A 13807-nucleotide genomic window follows, 5' to 3' on the forward strand; every position below is an offset into this window, starting at 1 on the left:
ATATATATATAGCCATAGCTTCTACTACACAGCTGTGCTATGAATTGAAATTCTGCCCAGAACCCTTTCTAACAAGTTTCTCGCAACTGTTTTACAATCTCACATGGCTCTATCTGGGTCACCCAGATGCTATTCTAGATAGACATGATCTGCTTCCATATTTGCAGGATCCCTGCCAGCTCTGTGCCCCAACAATCTAACTACTGCAACTCACCTGATTCAATGCAGCTACAGACTTTTTATGAAAATGGTGAGTCTTCCCCGTGACCCAGGGCAGAGTGAGTACAATGAGCTGGGCAGTGGGCTGACATCTTCTGGCCAAACTCGATCCTACTGTGCCTCAACTTCCTCTACCCAGGAATGGTTCATCTGTCTCCATGGTTATGATAGGTGGTGGATATGGAATGACAGGAAGAGGGGACTGTGTCATGATGTCTCCTTTTTCTCTTGCAGTGTCTGTTGTAAGTGGCGATAAGGTTTATTCACTGGTGTACCACAACCAGCAGGAGCAGGAACAGGTAGCAGGTGAGACATGGGTGGCATAAATCTGTCTCTGACTTTTGCCTTTCCTGGATCCAAGAGAACAGTCAGTGGCTGTGCATGGCTATCTGGCATTGCTACTCAAAGCAGCTGCTTCTGTTTTTGGAGGTGCTGCCAGCATCTCTGTGCCTCCTTGAAGACTGATCTTTAGTCTGAAAGTGCCTCATGGCCTTACGTATAGCTCAGTGCTAAGGCCACCTCGACTGACTTTGTGCTCCAGTCGCAGGCAGATGGGAGCCATAGAGATGGTGGTTTCTGCTTGCCCTTTTTGAGTAACCCTACAGACTCCTATGGTTTCCCATCACAGCTGCCTAGTTGCTGCTGTTGTTGCCTTGCACATGGCAGGCCCAGAAAAATCAAGAGATTAAAAAGGTGTTGTCTATGCTGGGAGAAGAGAGGGGAGAATGAGGGGAGATGGCTGCTTACCGTTTCACTCCAGGCTACTGATGTTTTCCCCCTGAATTCTAAAGCAATCCTATTTGTGATGGCAAAGCAACACAGGTTCTAATGTTGGAAATCAACCCATGGGAAATAGGGACAGAAGAAGCTTGTACGAACAGGAGTTTAATGAAAGGCTGTTCGTTCTCAGTGGAATCTCACAACGCTTACGTTTTGCTCCTCAGGTGAACGTGTGGGGACCCATACGGAGAATGAGGTGAGCACGGCCCCCATTATTCTTCCCCCCGTGCATTCTCTCTGCTTTCTCTAAGGGTTGCTTCTCAAGTTTCTGAAATTATAATCATGAAGGAAAAGAAAAAAAAATCTCAGGGTCCCTTATCTTACAATGGAGGTAAAAAGATTTAATCATAACAATAAGAAACTACTCTACAAGGGGATTTGGGAGGTTTACATGTACCTTTGCTTGAGCAGTGGACGTATAGATGATTTGTATTTCAATCACAGTGTATACCTAGTTTAAAAGTTCTGCTTATTTGAAAATCTTTATCACAAAATACCACTGAACCATAGATCCATCACTTAATGTTGCAATGTTAACATAGCAATCCACAGCAAACTACATTAATATTGAACAAAGCTAAATTAATAATGATCTGTGTTATGAAAAATTCATAATGTGTAAACTTTGAAAAACTCAAGATATTGCCAATGACTCAAAAATACATTCTGAGAAATTGCAGGGATTCCAACTCTGTGCATATATACAGTGATAGTACGTGATTTATAGTCTTGTCTAATATGGTGTAGCAGGCAGATATCTCTGGATAGAATTCAGGTCCTGGGGAAATTCCAGTGACTTGCTAAATTTAGTTTATAAACTGTTACATCCTTAAAAAATGACAGCCCTTGGGACTGTCTAACTATGGCCCATTAAAAAAAAGAGAGGCCCTGTTAGGTCAGTTTGCAGCCATCAGGAGCACCTCTGTGACCTCCAGTGGATGGTAGACCCCCTGGAAATGCTGGTGGAAAGCCACAAACCTTTCCAAGAGGCTCTTCTTTGCAGGGTGTGCCATAACTAGGCTAACTGGCAGAGGGTAGGTGGAGGGCGCGCTCTCCTTGTCTTCTGCTTTGGTCCTATCCATTACTTTTGATTCCAGGTCTCCTCAGACATCTATTCCAGGCTGAGAAAGGCAGACATCACAGATGTGGACTATGAAGATGCTGTGTGAAGTTACTAAAGATTTTGGGTTTTGCAAACCATCCATGACCTTGAGCCTCCGACCCAACACAATCTTCCCAGAGATGGCGCGAATGTGCTTCCCAGTACCCTTCACCCAGGTGCTTTTCTCCTTGAAATGATTCCTTCATCTACTGTGAAGTGAAGTGTCACAAGCTCCAAAAAGAATGCCCTGGAGAACCAACTCAGACCAACCTAGACCAAGGGATGGGAGGACTTTGCTGCCAGAACCTGAGTCCTGCTGGCTCTTTTGGGAACAGGTTGAACTTCTTTTCATAAAAGGAAACTGGAATAAAATAAACTAAAGTCTTGGAGTAGAGGGACAGTGAGGCTCAGTGTGCATAAATGCAGGATTATAGTGACTTTGCAGGATTATTTCGGAGAGAGAGAGAGAGAGAGAGAGAGAGAGAGAGAGAGAGAGAGAGAGAGCTCTATATCCATAAGTGTTTCCTGTGCACACTGAACAGGCCACTCCCTGCCCTGACTCTTACCTGAATCATGCTGTTTCCCCCTAAAAAATTTGATTTAGTCTATTTTGAGTTGCTGCTACAAAATTAGAATTAAAATATAGTTACAAAGACAAATGATTGTGGTTAGACTGTTTTACTGGCTGATTTTGTCTGCACAGGCCAAACTAAACACCTCTATATTTATAAAAATCTTTATAAATTCCCCCACATCCTAAATTCTGTATATTGTTGCAGCCTCTAGAAGCCTTATGAATGCAACATTTCTTTTATTCTCAGACTTTTTGTAAATAAGGTAATATGATTTAAAGTCTGTATTCTAATTTTAAATTGATCACAGTCTCAGTTTTATAAGTTGAAACAATTTAGTGCTATATTAGGTACAAAGTTAAAGTTTTTTTCTGTAAGCTAACACAGATGGTTATCATTAGGGCTGGGCATTTAGCTCAGTGGCACTGTGCCTGCTTCACAAGTGCAAGGTTCTAAGTTTGATCCTTGGTACCAACCCCCCCAAAACCTAAGAAAACAAACACACAAAAAACCCCAAAACAAGTGGTAATCATTGATGCAACTTAGCATGTCTCACAATGGAATTTTTGTATTTTTTGTATGATTATACATACATGTAAATACTTATATATTTAAAAGTATACCTATTTAATAAAGTAAAATATTTTAAATCTACATATACATCTATCATACTATTTCAAGAGTCTGCATAGTAATCCATTGTGCAGATAAAACATACATTTTATTGTGGTAAATATATATAAAACAAAATCGATGCTTTTAATAATTTTATGTGTATAATCCAGGGACATTAATTGCCATCATATTATGTTTTAATCCTTTTCCCCACTGACAGACATTAAACTGGTTCCCAAAAAATTTATATTAAAAGATACTCTCCAGGAAACGTCCTTGAACAAGCATTTATGTACAGCTCCTAGATTGCCTGAAGGATGTATCTGTAAGTCTGGGGTTACTACATTGTATGTTATGCATATTAAATATTTTTGTCAAATACGCTTAACTTTCTCCTAGATAAGGCTCTACCAATGTACATATTCATCAATAGTGAATGAGACAATTTGTAGAGGAAAGGTATAATTTACAAAATTACCAGTACAGTTAACTATCTGTCCATGAATTGTTATTAGTAATTCTAATAAAAGCTTGTTGTGTCTGGCCTCTGCCAATTTCCTGTGTTTGTTTTTCTCATATAGGTATCATGATAGCTAAATATAGAGGCATAACCTACATATACTGAAATCCACACACTGTGTGCCCAGTCTGAGAGATGCATGCATCTCAGAAATGAAAACCCCTATCATATGGAATATGCTCATCAGTTGAGAAAGTTTCCTCATACCGACACCCCTATTTCTGCCCATCTCAAAATAACTAGTGAATACTATGCCTCATAGCAATTTCTTCATTGTGTATGATGCAAATGTTTTCACCTAATCTTTTACTTCATTTTCTGTTGATAATAAATTTTGAAATAAGGAGGTGTTGTGGTCAGGATTTGCAAGGAGAATAGACTTAGTACAGGCATAGAATTTATAGGATTATTTTATAACAGTCACCCAAAAAGTCAAATGCAGGGAAGTGCAAGACATTAGCTACACAATGGAGACCCGAAGAAGCCAGCCAAAGACCTTGTTCCACAGTGATGTTCCACACAAGTCCAGCTGAAAGTCCAGAGTCCAAGGCAATGTCCACCCAGTGGCCTAGAGCCCATAGCAATATCTCATGCTTGTCCATATTGAGAATCTGCAGTGGGAAGGGCTGGAGGCCAGTGGTGGAAGCCAGAAAACCTGCACTGGTGCGGTGAAGGATTTGTGCTACCAGGCTGAGGGATCTTCACCGGAAGCAGGAAGTGATGCTCATGGTGAGAATCAGAGCTCCCCTGAGAAGAGCAGAAGCCATTCCCAGTGACAGTGAGGACCTGAGCTCCTCATCTGAGGAGAAAGGCCAAGTTTGAATCAGGAAAACCAACCACAGCAAGCTTTTCCTAGAAAATCAACAGCCCGTGATCTTCCCCTCCACTTCTCTTTTTATGCCATTGGCAGCAATTCTCAGATGGGTCTGCCATGCCCAACCACGTTAATTCAGTTCAGCTGGGCATTCCAGGTTCACCATTAATTAATCCACCCCTGGAGGATTACTTTTTTTGTGTAGCTGAACACATTTTTTCCCATCTTGACATATGACTTTCCTTTTTTTCTGGTATCGTCTGTCAGGCCACAATTGCCATCTTACAAAAAAATTCTCTGATATTTTTGATAATGTTTCATTTTTCTTATATTCACTGACTATTTTGATGTACACATTTGGTGTGAGATAAGGTTCATTTTATTGGTTTTGCTCTTATATTTATGTGTTTATTCTTTGATAAGGATCAAACCTTATTTTTAAAATAGACATCATTTTTCCACCATTATTTATTAAATTGTTCTTTCCTGTTTAATTTTCATACTGCCTTATCTTACTCAAATTAAACATAAATCTGGGTTTGGACTCTTTACTATTACAGACCTTCCTGCCATACATCTTCTTGCATAAAGTACTTCAACCTCATTAACCTCAGTGGTTTCTCATGCATATCGTGTATAGTACTAATTCTGGAACTATATTTTCCACCTTCTATCTTTGCTTTCTTTTTTCCTTCAGCTGCATTTTCCTTTTTGAATTTCTGCCTCTGGCCCATGAGAAAATTCTTATCTTTTAAAATTAGCAAACATGCCTTTAATATTTTACGTTTTATCTGCCATACATATATGAATTGAGAGCTCAGGGTGGAGATAGGAGGGCTCAGAGGATGAGTATCAAATGACCAGAAGCTCAAACCTCTTTGTATAACCATCTGTTCACTTTAGTACTTACATTAAACCTGTGGCTTCTTATATTCTACCCTTATTTATTCATTAATTCCATTCCTAATGGAACTGAACTTTTTAGTACTATTTGATAGGGTATATGACCATATTGGTCTAAAAGTTCAAAAGTAAAATTGAGGATTGACATCTTAATTTTGTGACCAACAATTTTAATATTAATCACACAGTTGCCATAGTTTATTCTATCGCTGACTTTGAGAAATCTTTATATTTAACTTGTTCCTGTGTACTTAATCTGTCTTTTCTTTCTGGTTGCTTTTAACACTTTCTTTTTGTGTTACAGTTTTGCTATGACATGTATATATGTGAATTTACTTTGTTTTTTGAGATTAATAGCTATTCTTAGGATTCATTTTTTTTCAAGTTTAAAAATATTTATTTCTTGCTTATGATGTTGACTTGATGCTGTTTTAATTATATTCTTTGGAAATTAATATTAGAAATTTACTAGCCTTATTATTATAGCTCCTTAATTCTTGATTAGTATTCCAAAATTTTCAATTCTTTATCACCCTTTTTGTATTCTATGTAATCGTTTAGGCTATCTCTACATTCTACTCAGCTGTGTCTATTTTATTGCAAAACCTATTTCTTTTCTATTTAAATGATTACATTTTGTTCTTGCTAGCCACTTTATTAGCAAAATAATTAAAAGCATGCTTTTTAAAGGATTGTCTTGATTTATATTTTGGCATCATCATCAGCTACTAGCCTTGGGGGTCCAGTCAAATAATTAACCTTTGTGTTTGACTTTTAATTGGGACAGCAGTTAGATTTAAATATTTTCAAAAGAAATTAAAGCAATAAAGATAGGAAAGGAGGAAGTTAAACTGTCATCATTTGCTGATGATATGATAGTCTACATTGAAGACCCAAAAAGCTCTATCAAAAGACTTCTAGACTTAATTGACACTTTTAACAGAGTAGCAGGATACAAGGTCAACACCCAAAAATCAATAGCCTTCTTGTACACAAATAACAGACTCACTGAGAGAGAAATTAGGGAAAAAATTCCTTTCACAATAGCATCCAAAAAAATGAAGTATCTAGGAATCAACCTAACAAAAGAAGCAAAAGACCTCTACAATGAAAACTACGGCACTCTGAAAAAAGAGATTGAAGAGGATATAAGAAAATGGAAAGACATCCCCTGATCCTGGGTAGGAAGAATCAATGTAGTGCAAATGGCCATACTACCAAAACTGCTATACAGATTCAATGCAATGCCAATTGAAATTCCAACACTACACTTCACAGAACTAGAAAGAAGCATCCAAAAATTCATTTGGCGCCATGAGAGACCTAGAATAGTAAAAGCCATCCTAGGCAAGAGACACATGGCAGCGGGTATAACAATTCCCAATTTGAAACTATACTACAAGCCACTGTGATTAAAACAGCATGGTACTGGTAAAGAAACAGACCTGAGGATCAGTGGAACAGACTGGAAGACACAAAAACAAATCCAGATGTACTCAGCTACCTCATCTTTGACAAAGGAGCTGACCATCCTCAGTGGAGGAAAGATAGCCTCTTTACTAAATGGTGTTGGAAAAACTGGATCTCAACCTGCCAAAGATTAAAACTAGACCCTTGTCTCTCACCATGCACTAAATTAAAATCCAAGTGGATTAAAGATCTAAATATTAAAACAGAAATACTAAACTTGCTGGAAGTTAGGCAGAACTGTGGAAGACATTGGCATAGGAAAAGACTTTATGAACAAATCCTCAGTAGCAAGGAAATTAGCAGAAAGAATCAACAAGTGGGACCTCATCTTATTAGAAAGCTTCTGCACTGCAAAAGAAACCATCAACAGAACTAAGAGACAACCTACAATTTGGGCAAAACCTTTTACCAGCTGTTCCTCAGATGAAGGAATATTATCTAGAATATATGAAGAACTCAAAACAAACAGCCCCCCCCAAATATAAAGACCCCATTCAAAAATGGGCATCTGAAATGAACAGACATTTCTCAGACAAAGAAGTAAAAGCAGCAAGTAAATATATGAAAAAATGTTCCACATCACTGGTCGTTTGAGAGATGCAGATGAAAACAACACTGAGATTTCACCTCACCCCACAAAGAATGGCTGCTATCAAGAAATCACACAATAACAAATGTTGGCGGGGTTGTGGGGAGAAAAGAACCCTTCTCCATTGTTGGTGGGAGTGCAGACTGGTGCAACCACAATGGATATCAATATGGAGATACCTCAAAGAGCTTGGACTGGAGGTTCCATTTGACCTAGCCATCCCTCTGCTGGGTATCTTTCCAAAAGAATTAAAAGAATCATATCACAGTGACATATGCGCACCTATGTTTATAGTGGGGCAGTTTGTAATAGCTAAAACTTGGAAACAGCCCATTTGCCCATCAGTTGGAAACTGGATAAAGAAGATGTGGTTTTTCTACAAAATGGAATACTACTCAGCCATGAAGAATGAGAAAGTAGATTTATTCATAGGAAAATGGATACATATTGAGGATATACTCCTAAGTGAAATAAATAAGTCACACATGTGTAAATACTGAATAGTTTCTCTGGTGTGAAGAACTAAAATAGTACTCAAGATCCTAATGGGATAATTAGCAATGTGAAATAGGAAGAAAAGGGCTAAAGGTATAGTAGGTAGGGACAGTGGGAAGGGTAGGGGAAGGGGAATAAGGGGAAGGGAAAAATGTGAGAAAATGTAAAAATGGAAGTAAAGTGTTGGTAGGTAGGGAGGGGAGGAGGGGGTGAAGGGAGGGTAGGGACAAGGGGAAGAAATGAGAACTAAGGCCTGTCATGTAAAAGTACAAGATCCCAGTAATGAATGGAACTGTACTGTATACCTAGAATGTACCAATAAATTCAATTAAAAAATAAAATTTTAAATATTTTTAAATATTTTAAAACAACTTTTAAATTGTTTTGATAATCAAATACGTTTCTTTTTGTGTAAAATGCTTTAAATAGTGCCTGAAACACATTGAGTATTTGAAAATAATTATTGCTTCCTTTCTAATTTCCTTTTTAGTATTTATAGTGTTTTAGCATTATACGTTAACGCTTAAATTTTAACGACTTGAAATGTACTTATTTTTAAAAATAATTTTTAGATAACTCTACTAGCTGAAGTTTAAGGTATTTAATCTGATATTTATAACTTGTCTTGAGTTGTGTTCATGGTGGTTTGTTAGGTTTTGTGATTTCATGAGTGCTGGGCTCTTTTTTACCCCAGGTTTATTGAGATTTCAAAGGTATACCTAACAGGAAGGAAGATAGCGGTATAAGACTCAGCATCATAACACAAGTCTCTTCAGGGCCTGTACTCATGACACTTAGAAAACAACTTGGTGAAGAGAGAAGGAAGAAAAGCACCAGGAATTAAAGAAGAGCCAACAGGAAAACTGAATCACAAAGAAACTGGAAAAATTGAAGATAATCAGGAAAAAGATGGAAGTAGTCTGGAATTCTAAAACTAGTTCCTGAGGAGGGTGTGTGTGTGTGCGCGCGCACGTGTGTGTGGTAGCCCTGCAAACACAGTTATCCTGGAGAGAACTGGCAGCCCCAGGGAGAAACAGTGGAGTGGGCCAGCAGTGCTAGCCCCAAGAAAAGCCCATGGTTATTGTAAACTGCAGAAACAGCATGGGGTTTTTGAAAGTACAATGACTCCTTCCTTATTGTAGGCTAGAGTTGAGGGAAGAAATCCATTGCCCACCATATTTGAGGATGACTAATCAGAAACCATGTTGGAAAGGGGTTAACTGTTTAAGAGTGAGCTGCTCAGGGCATCAGAAGCTACACAACAATTGCACTTCAGGGTTTCTGAGGGTCACCCATCACAGTGATGGAATGGAAGACAGCCATAACAGAGTCATGGAGAGGACTCAGGCTAGATATCAATCCCCTGCAAAGGTTAAGTAGTTTTGAGTTCAGGCTGGAATGGACGTAGTGGTTCCATTCTCTATGGCATAAAGTCAGGCAGGTCACATATAGTTTTTGGAGAGGACTGGGCCTGAAAATGCTAGCATTAAATACAGTGCACTGCTTGGCCCCTTTGCTCTGCCATCTAATCCAGCACCAAACTCTATGATCTGTTTGCTTTCCTCATCTGCCAGTGCCTCTGAAGCAGAGATATGCTTCAGTTGGGACTGTTGCCACAGAGAGGTGTACAGAGAGAGGGCCCTCTGGAATGGGTTGTTGGGCAGCTCACAAATCCTCAGGCCGTAAGACTAGCTAGAGAAAGCAGTGACTTGACTAAGAAAAGCCTAGGACCAGATGGAGTCCACTGAATTCTACAAGGGACGATCCAATGCCAATACTCCTAAAATTCTTCCAAAGAATCAAAAGGGAATGAGGACTATCAAACTCATTCCTAGAAGCCAGCATTACTTTATTCCTGAATGAGGCAAATACTCAACTGAAAAGGAGAACTACAGACCAGTTTCTTCAGTGAACATAAGCACAGAAATTCACAACAAGATACTGGCAAACAGAGCACAGCAAATCATTAAAAAATCTTACATCATGAACAAATAGCTTTTGTTCCAGGGATATAAGGATGGTTAAGTATACACACATCAATAAACAGAAGCAAGTACAAAATCACATGATCATCTCAACAGATGGAGAAGAAGCCTTTGACAATATCTAACCCCCTTCACTATAGAAACCCTGAAGAAAATAGGTATAGAAAGACCATATCTTAATTTGACAAAAGGTATTTATGACAAACAAATGGCCAACATTGTGATAAATAGGAAAGAATCAAATGCAATCCCTCTAAGATCAGGGAAAAGACAAAGGTAAGCACTATCACCACTACTAGTCAATACAGTTCTTGAAATTTTAGTTAGACCAGTCAGGCAAGAGAAAGAAACAAAAAGGATATGTACAGAAAAAAGAAGTCTAACTATTTGTATTCACAGACGGCATGCTCCTTTACAGAGAAGACCTAAAACATCCCACCAAAAAAACTGCTAGAATCAATAATCAAAATCGTAAAGGTGGCAGGATTCAAAATCAATAATAAATGGTGTTTCTGTACACTAATAATGAACTCACTGAGAAAGAGAAATCAGGAAACAATACCATTCACAATAGTACCAAGTTAAATGAAATAATTAGGAATTAACCCAACTAAGAAAGTGAAAGACTTCTATAACCAAAACTACAGTACTCTGAGAGTATATCAAAGGACAGCAGAAATTGGAGACTTCCCCTGTCCTTGGTAGGCAAAACTAATATTGTAGATGTGATCACACTGCTAAAACTTATATGTAGATTGAATGAAACCCCAATCAAAATACCAGCCGCACTCCTCACAGAACTAGAGAAAAGTGCCCTAAAATTCATGAACAACCAGATGAGACACAGAATAGCAAAATCAATCTTGAGCAACAACAGCAAAGGGGGAGGCATCACAGTCCCAGACTTCAAATTATGTTACAAGTTATAGGGATAAAAAATATGGTGCTGGCACAAAAACAGAAATTATGGTTAGCAGAACAGGATAGAGGACACGAAAACAACCCCAGGCAATATGGCCATCTAATCTTCGACCAAGGGTCAAATGGGTACACTGGAGAAAAGACAGCCTCTTTACCAAATGATGCTGGAAATACTGGTTAAATACAGGCAGAAGACTGAATCTAAACCCATACTCTCACCATGTAAAAAAATTAAATCAAAATATTAAATATGAAAACAGAAACTATCTGTAAAAAGATAAAATAGATAAAATTCCTGAAGACATAAGCACAGGAGAGGAATTTCTGAACAGAACATTAATTGCTCAAAAAAATAACATCAATAATCAACAAATGGGATTAGATAAAGTTAAAAATCTGCCCAACAAAGGGAAGAACCAAGAGATGAGGATGCGTTAGGTATAAATGCACCACAGCGAATGTAATTATTATGTACTGCACACATATACTAATATGTTAAGAAATTTTTAAGAAGTTAAGATATAACTAACAAATAAAAACATATTTTACGGTGTACAATATGACATTTGATACAGGCATACATTGTGATATGATCAAATTGAGCTTGTTACTGTATACAGTATCTTACATACTTAAATATTTTTGTGGAGAAATGTTTAAGATCTACTATCTCAGTAATATTCAAGTACACACTACATTATTATTAACTACAGTGAACATACTATGCAATAAAGATCCAGCATTTATTTACCCTTTTTAGCTGAAACTTTGTACCTTCTGACCAATATCTCCACCACTCTTCCTCCTGACCTACTCCTGGCCACCCCATTCTACTCTCTACTATAGATTCGAGTTTTTTAGGTTTTACAAATAGGTGAGATTCTGTGCTATTTGTCTTTCTATGTGCGGCTTACTTTATTTAGTTAAGGTCCTGTAGGTTTCCACATAGTGTCACAAACGACAGAGTTTCCCTCTTTTTTAGGCTGAATATTATCGTGTTGCGTACAGTTATATTTCATTTTTATCCGTGCTCTCCATTGATGGTTGTGAAGAATGAACACGACAATGTTTGATATACCAATTTCATCTCCTTTGGAAAAACATTTAGTAGTAGGATTACTGCATATTGGTAGTTTTGTATTTAACTTTTGCAGGAATTTTCCTTTTGGTTTTCATAATGGGTGTATCAATGGGCATTTCCATCAGTACTATAGAAGGCTTCCTTTTTCTGCATATTCTCATAACATTTATTATGTTTCACCTACCAGAAAATAACCATCCTAAAAGGTGTGAATGATCTCTCCTTGTGATTTTAATTTGCATTTCCTTGATGATGTGATCTGAATATTCAATACATCTGTTTAATACTCGTGTTGGCCATTTATGTCTCTTCTGTTGAGAGATATCTATCAAGTTCTTTATCCTTGTTTTGTCAGATTGCTTGTTTTATTGCTGTTGAGTTGAATTCCTTATACATGTTGGCATTAGACACATGATTTGCAAATATTTTTTCCACTTCACTTTGTTGTCTCTGTTCTCTTAACTGTTTTTTTAGCCATGCTGAAGCTTTTTAATTTGATATAATCTCATTTGTCTATTGTTGGCTTTGTTGCCCAAGATTTTGGAGACACATAAAAAATCATTTCCAACACCAATATGAAGAGATTTTCCTCCACTAATTTTATAATCACAGGTCTTAATATTTGAGACTTCTATGTGATTTAGGATAAAGGACTGTGATATTGATTATCCCAGAGCAGTCTGTGAAGAGTGAATCCCACAACTGGCTTGTTTACAGAAGTGAGTCTGTAGTGAGTCTTGTTTACAGAAGCCTACGTGCAGAGGTCAGAGTAATTCGCAGCCACATTTTGTTTCCTCAGCTAAAACCTTCAGACCAGAAGGACAGTGCTCTAATTACAATCATACATTTTGTCTATTCTGTTCCAATACTTTGTCTTGTCCTTTATGAGCCTTGTTTACATTAAAATTGCCATGGAAACCACACCTTGCCTTTACCCCAACTGATTGCCAATAAAAGGACTGAGTCTGTCCAGTGCCTTTGTCGGCTGCATTGGTTGTCCTGGCCCTCCGCTTCCTCTCTCTCATTTCTGTCTCCTAGTGTCTTCTTTTTCTCCGGCCTGCATCCTATGGGCAGGTGGGTACCGGGAACTGACTACAGGGTTTCTTTAATGCAAATATACAGCTTTACCAAAGTGAGTTTTTGAAGACCCTGCCTTTTCCTTATTGAGTTCTTGGAGCTTTTATAAGTGATCAATTGGCAGAAAATCTATGAAATTATTTCTGGACTCTGTTCTGTTAGTTTGTATGATTGCTTTTATGCTATTACTGCTCTAGTTTGATTACTGTAACTGTAGTATATTTTGAAATCAGGTAGTGTGTTGCTTTGAGCTTTGTTCTTTTTGTTTAGAAACAAATTTTACCAAGCCAAGTTCAAAAAATTGAATTCTAGCAGAATTGCTTTGCTAAAATTGCTTTGACTGTGCAGGGTATTTTGTGGTTCCATATGACTTTTAGGATTTTCTTTATTTCTGTGAAAATTTTCATTGGAATTTTGGGAGGTCTTGTATTGAATCTGTAAATCACTTTGGGTAGTGCAAACATTCTTACAATAGTAATTCTTCTAATCCATTAATATAGTATATCTTTTCATGTATTTGTATTTACCTTAGTTTCTTTCGACAATGTTTTCAGCTTTCAACATACAGATCTTTCATCTCCTTGGTAAATTTAGTTCCAAGTATTTTATTTTTCATGGTATGGGATTGTTTCTGTAGGGACTACAGTCGTTTTGGTTTTGCCCA

At 37.6% G+C, this 13807-nt stretch overlaps 1 protein-coding gene across 1 annotated transcript in view; it reads left to right on the top strand.

Annotated features, from left to right (window-relative positions):
- Positions 1 to 2844, top strand: part of Fcrl1 (Fc receptor like 1) — a 13873-nt gene extending 11029 nt beyond the window's left edge. Inside the window, exons 8-11 of the mRNA XM_010641023.3 lie at positions 168 to 250; positions 454 to 525; positions 1164 to 1195; positions 2097 to 2844. Coding sequence (XP_010639325.1) covers positions 168 to 250; positions 454 to 525; positions 1164 to 1195; positions 2097 to 2168 — 259 coding nt within the window. The 3' untranslated portion in view covers positions 2169 to 2844. The remainder of the gene's footprint in view (positions 1 to 167; positions 251 to 453; positions 526 to 1163; positions 1196 to 2096) is intronic.
- Positions 2845 to 13807: the final 10963 nt, after the last annotated feature.

Source organism: Fukomys damarensis, unplaced genomic scaffold (genome assembly GCF_012274545.1).
Source record: "Fukomys damarensis isolate Sample0158 unplaced genomic scaffold, DMR_v1.0_HiC HiC_scaffold_19, whole genome shotgun sequence".
In the NCBI taxonomy this organism is placed as follows: Eukaryota; Metazoa; Chordata; class Mammalia; order Rodentia; family Bathyergidae; genus Fukomys; species Fukomys damarensis.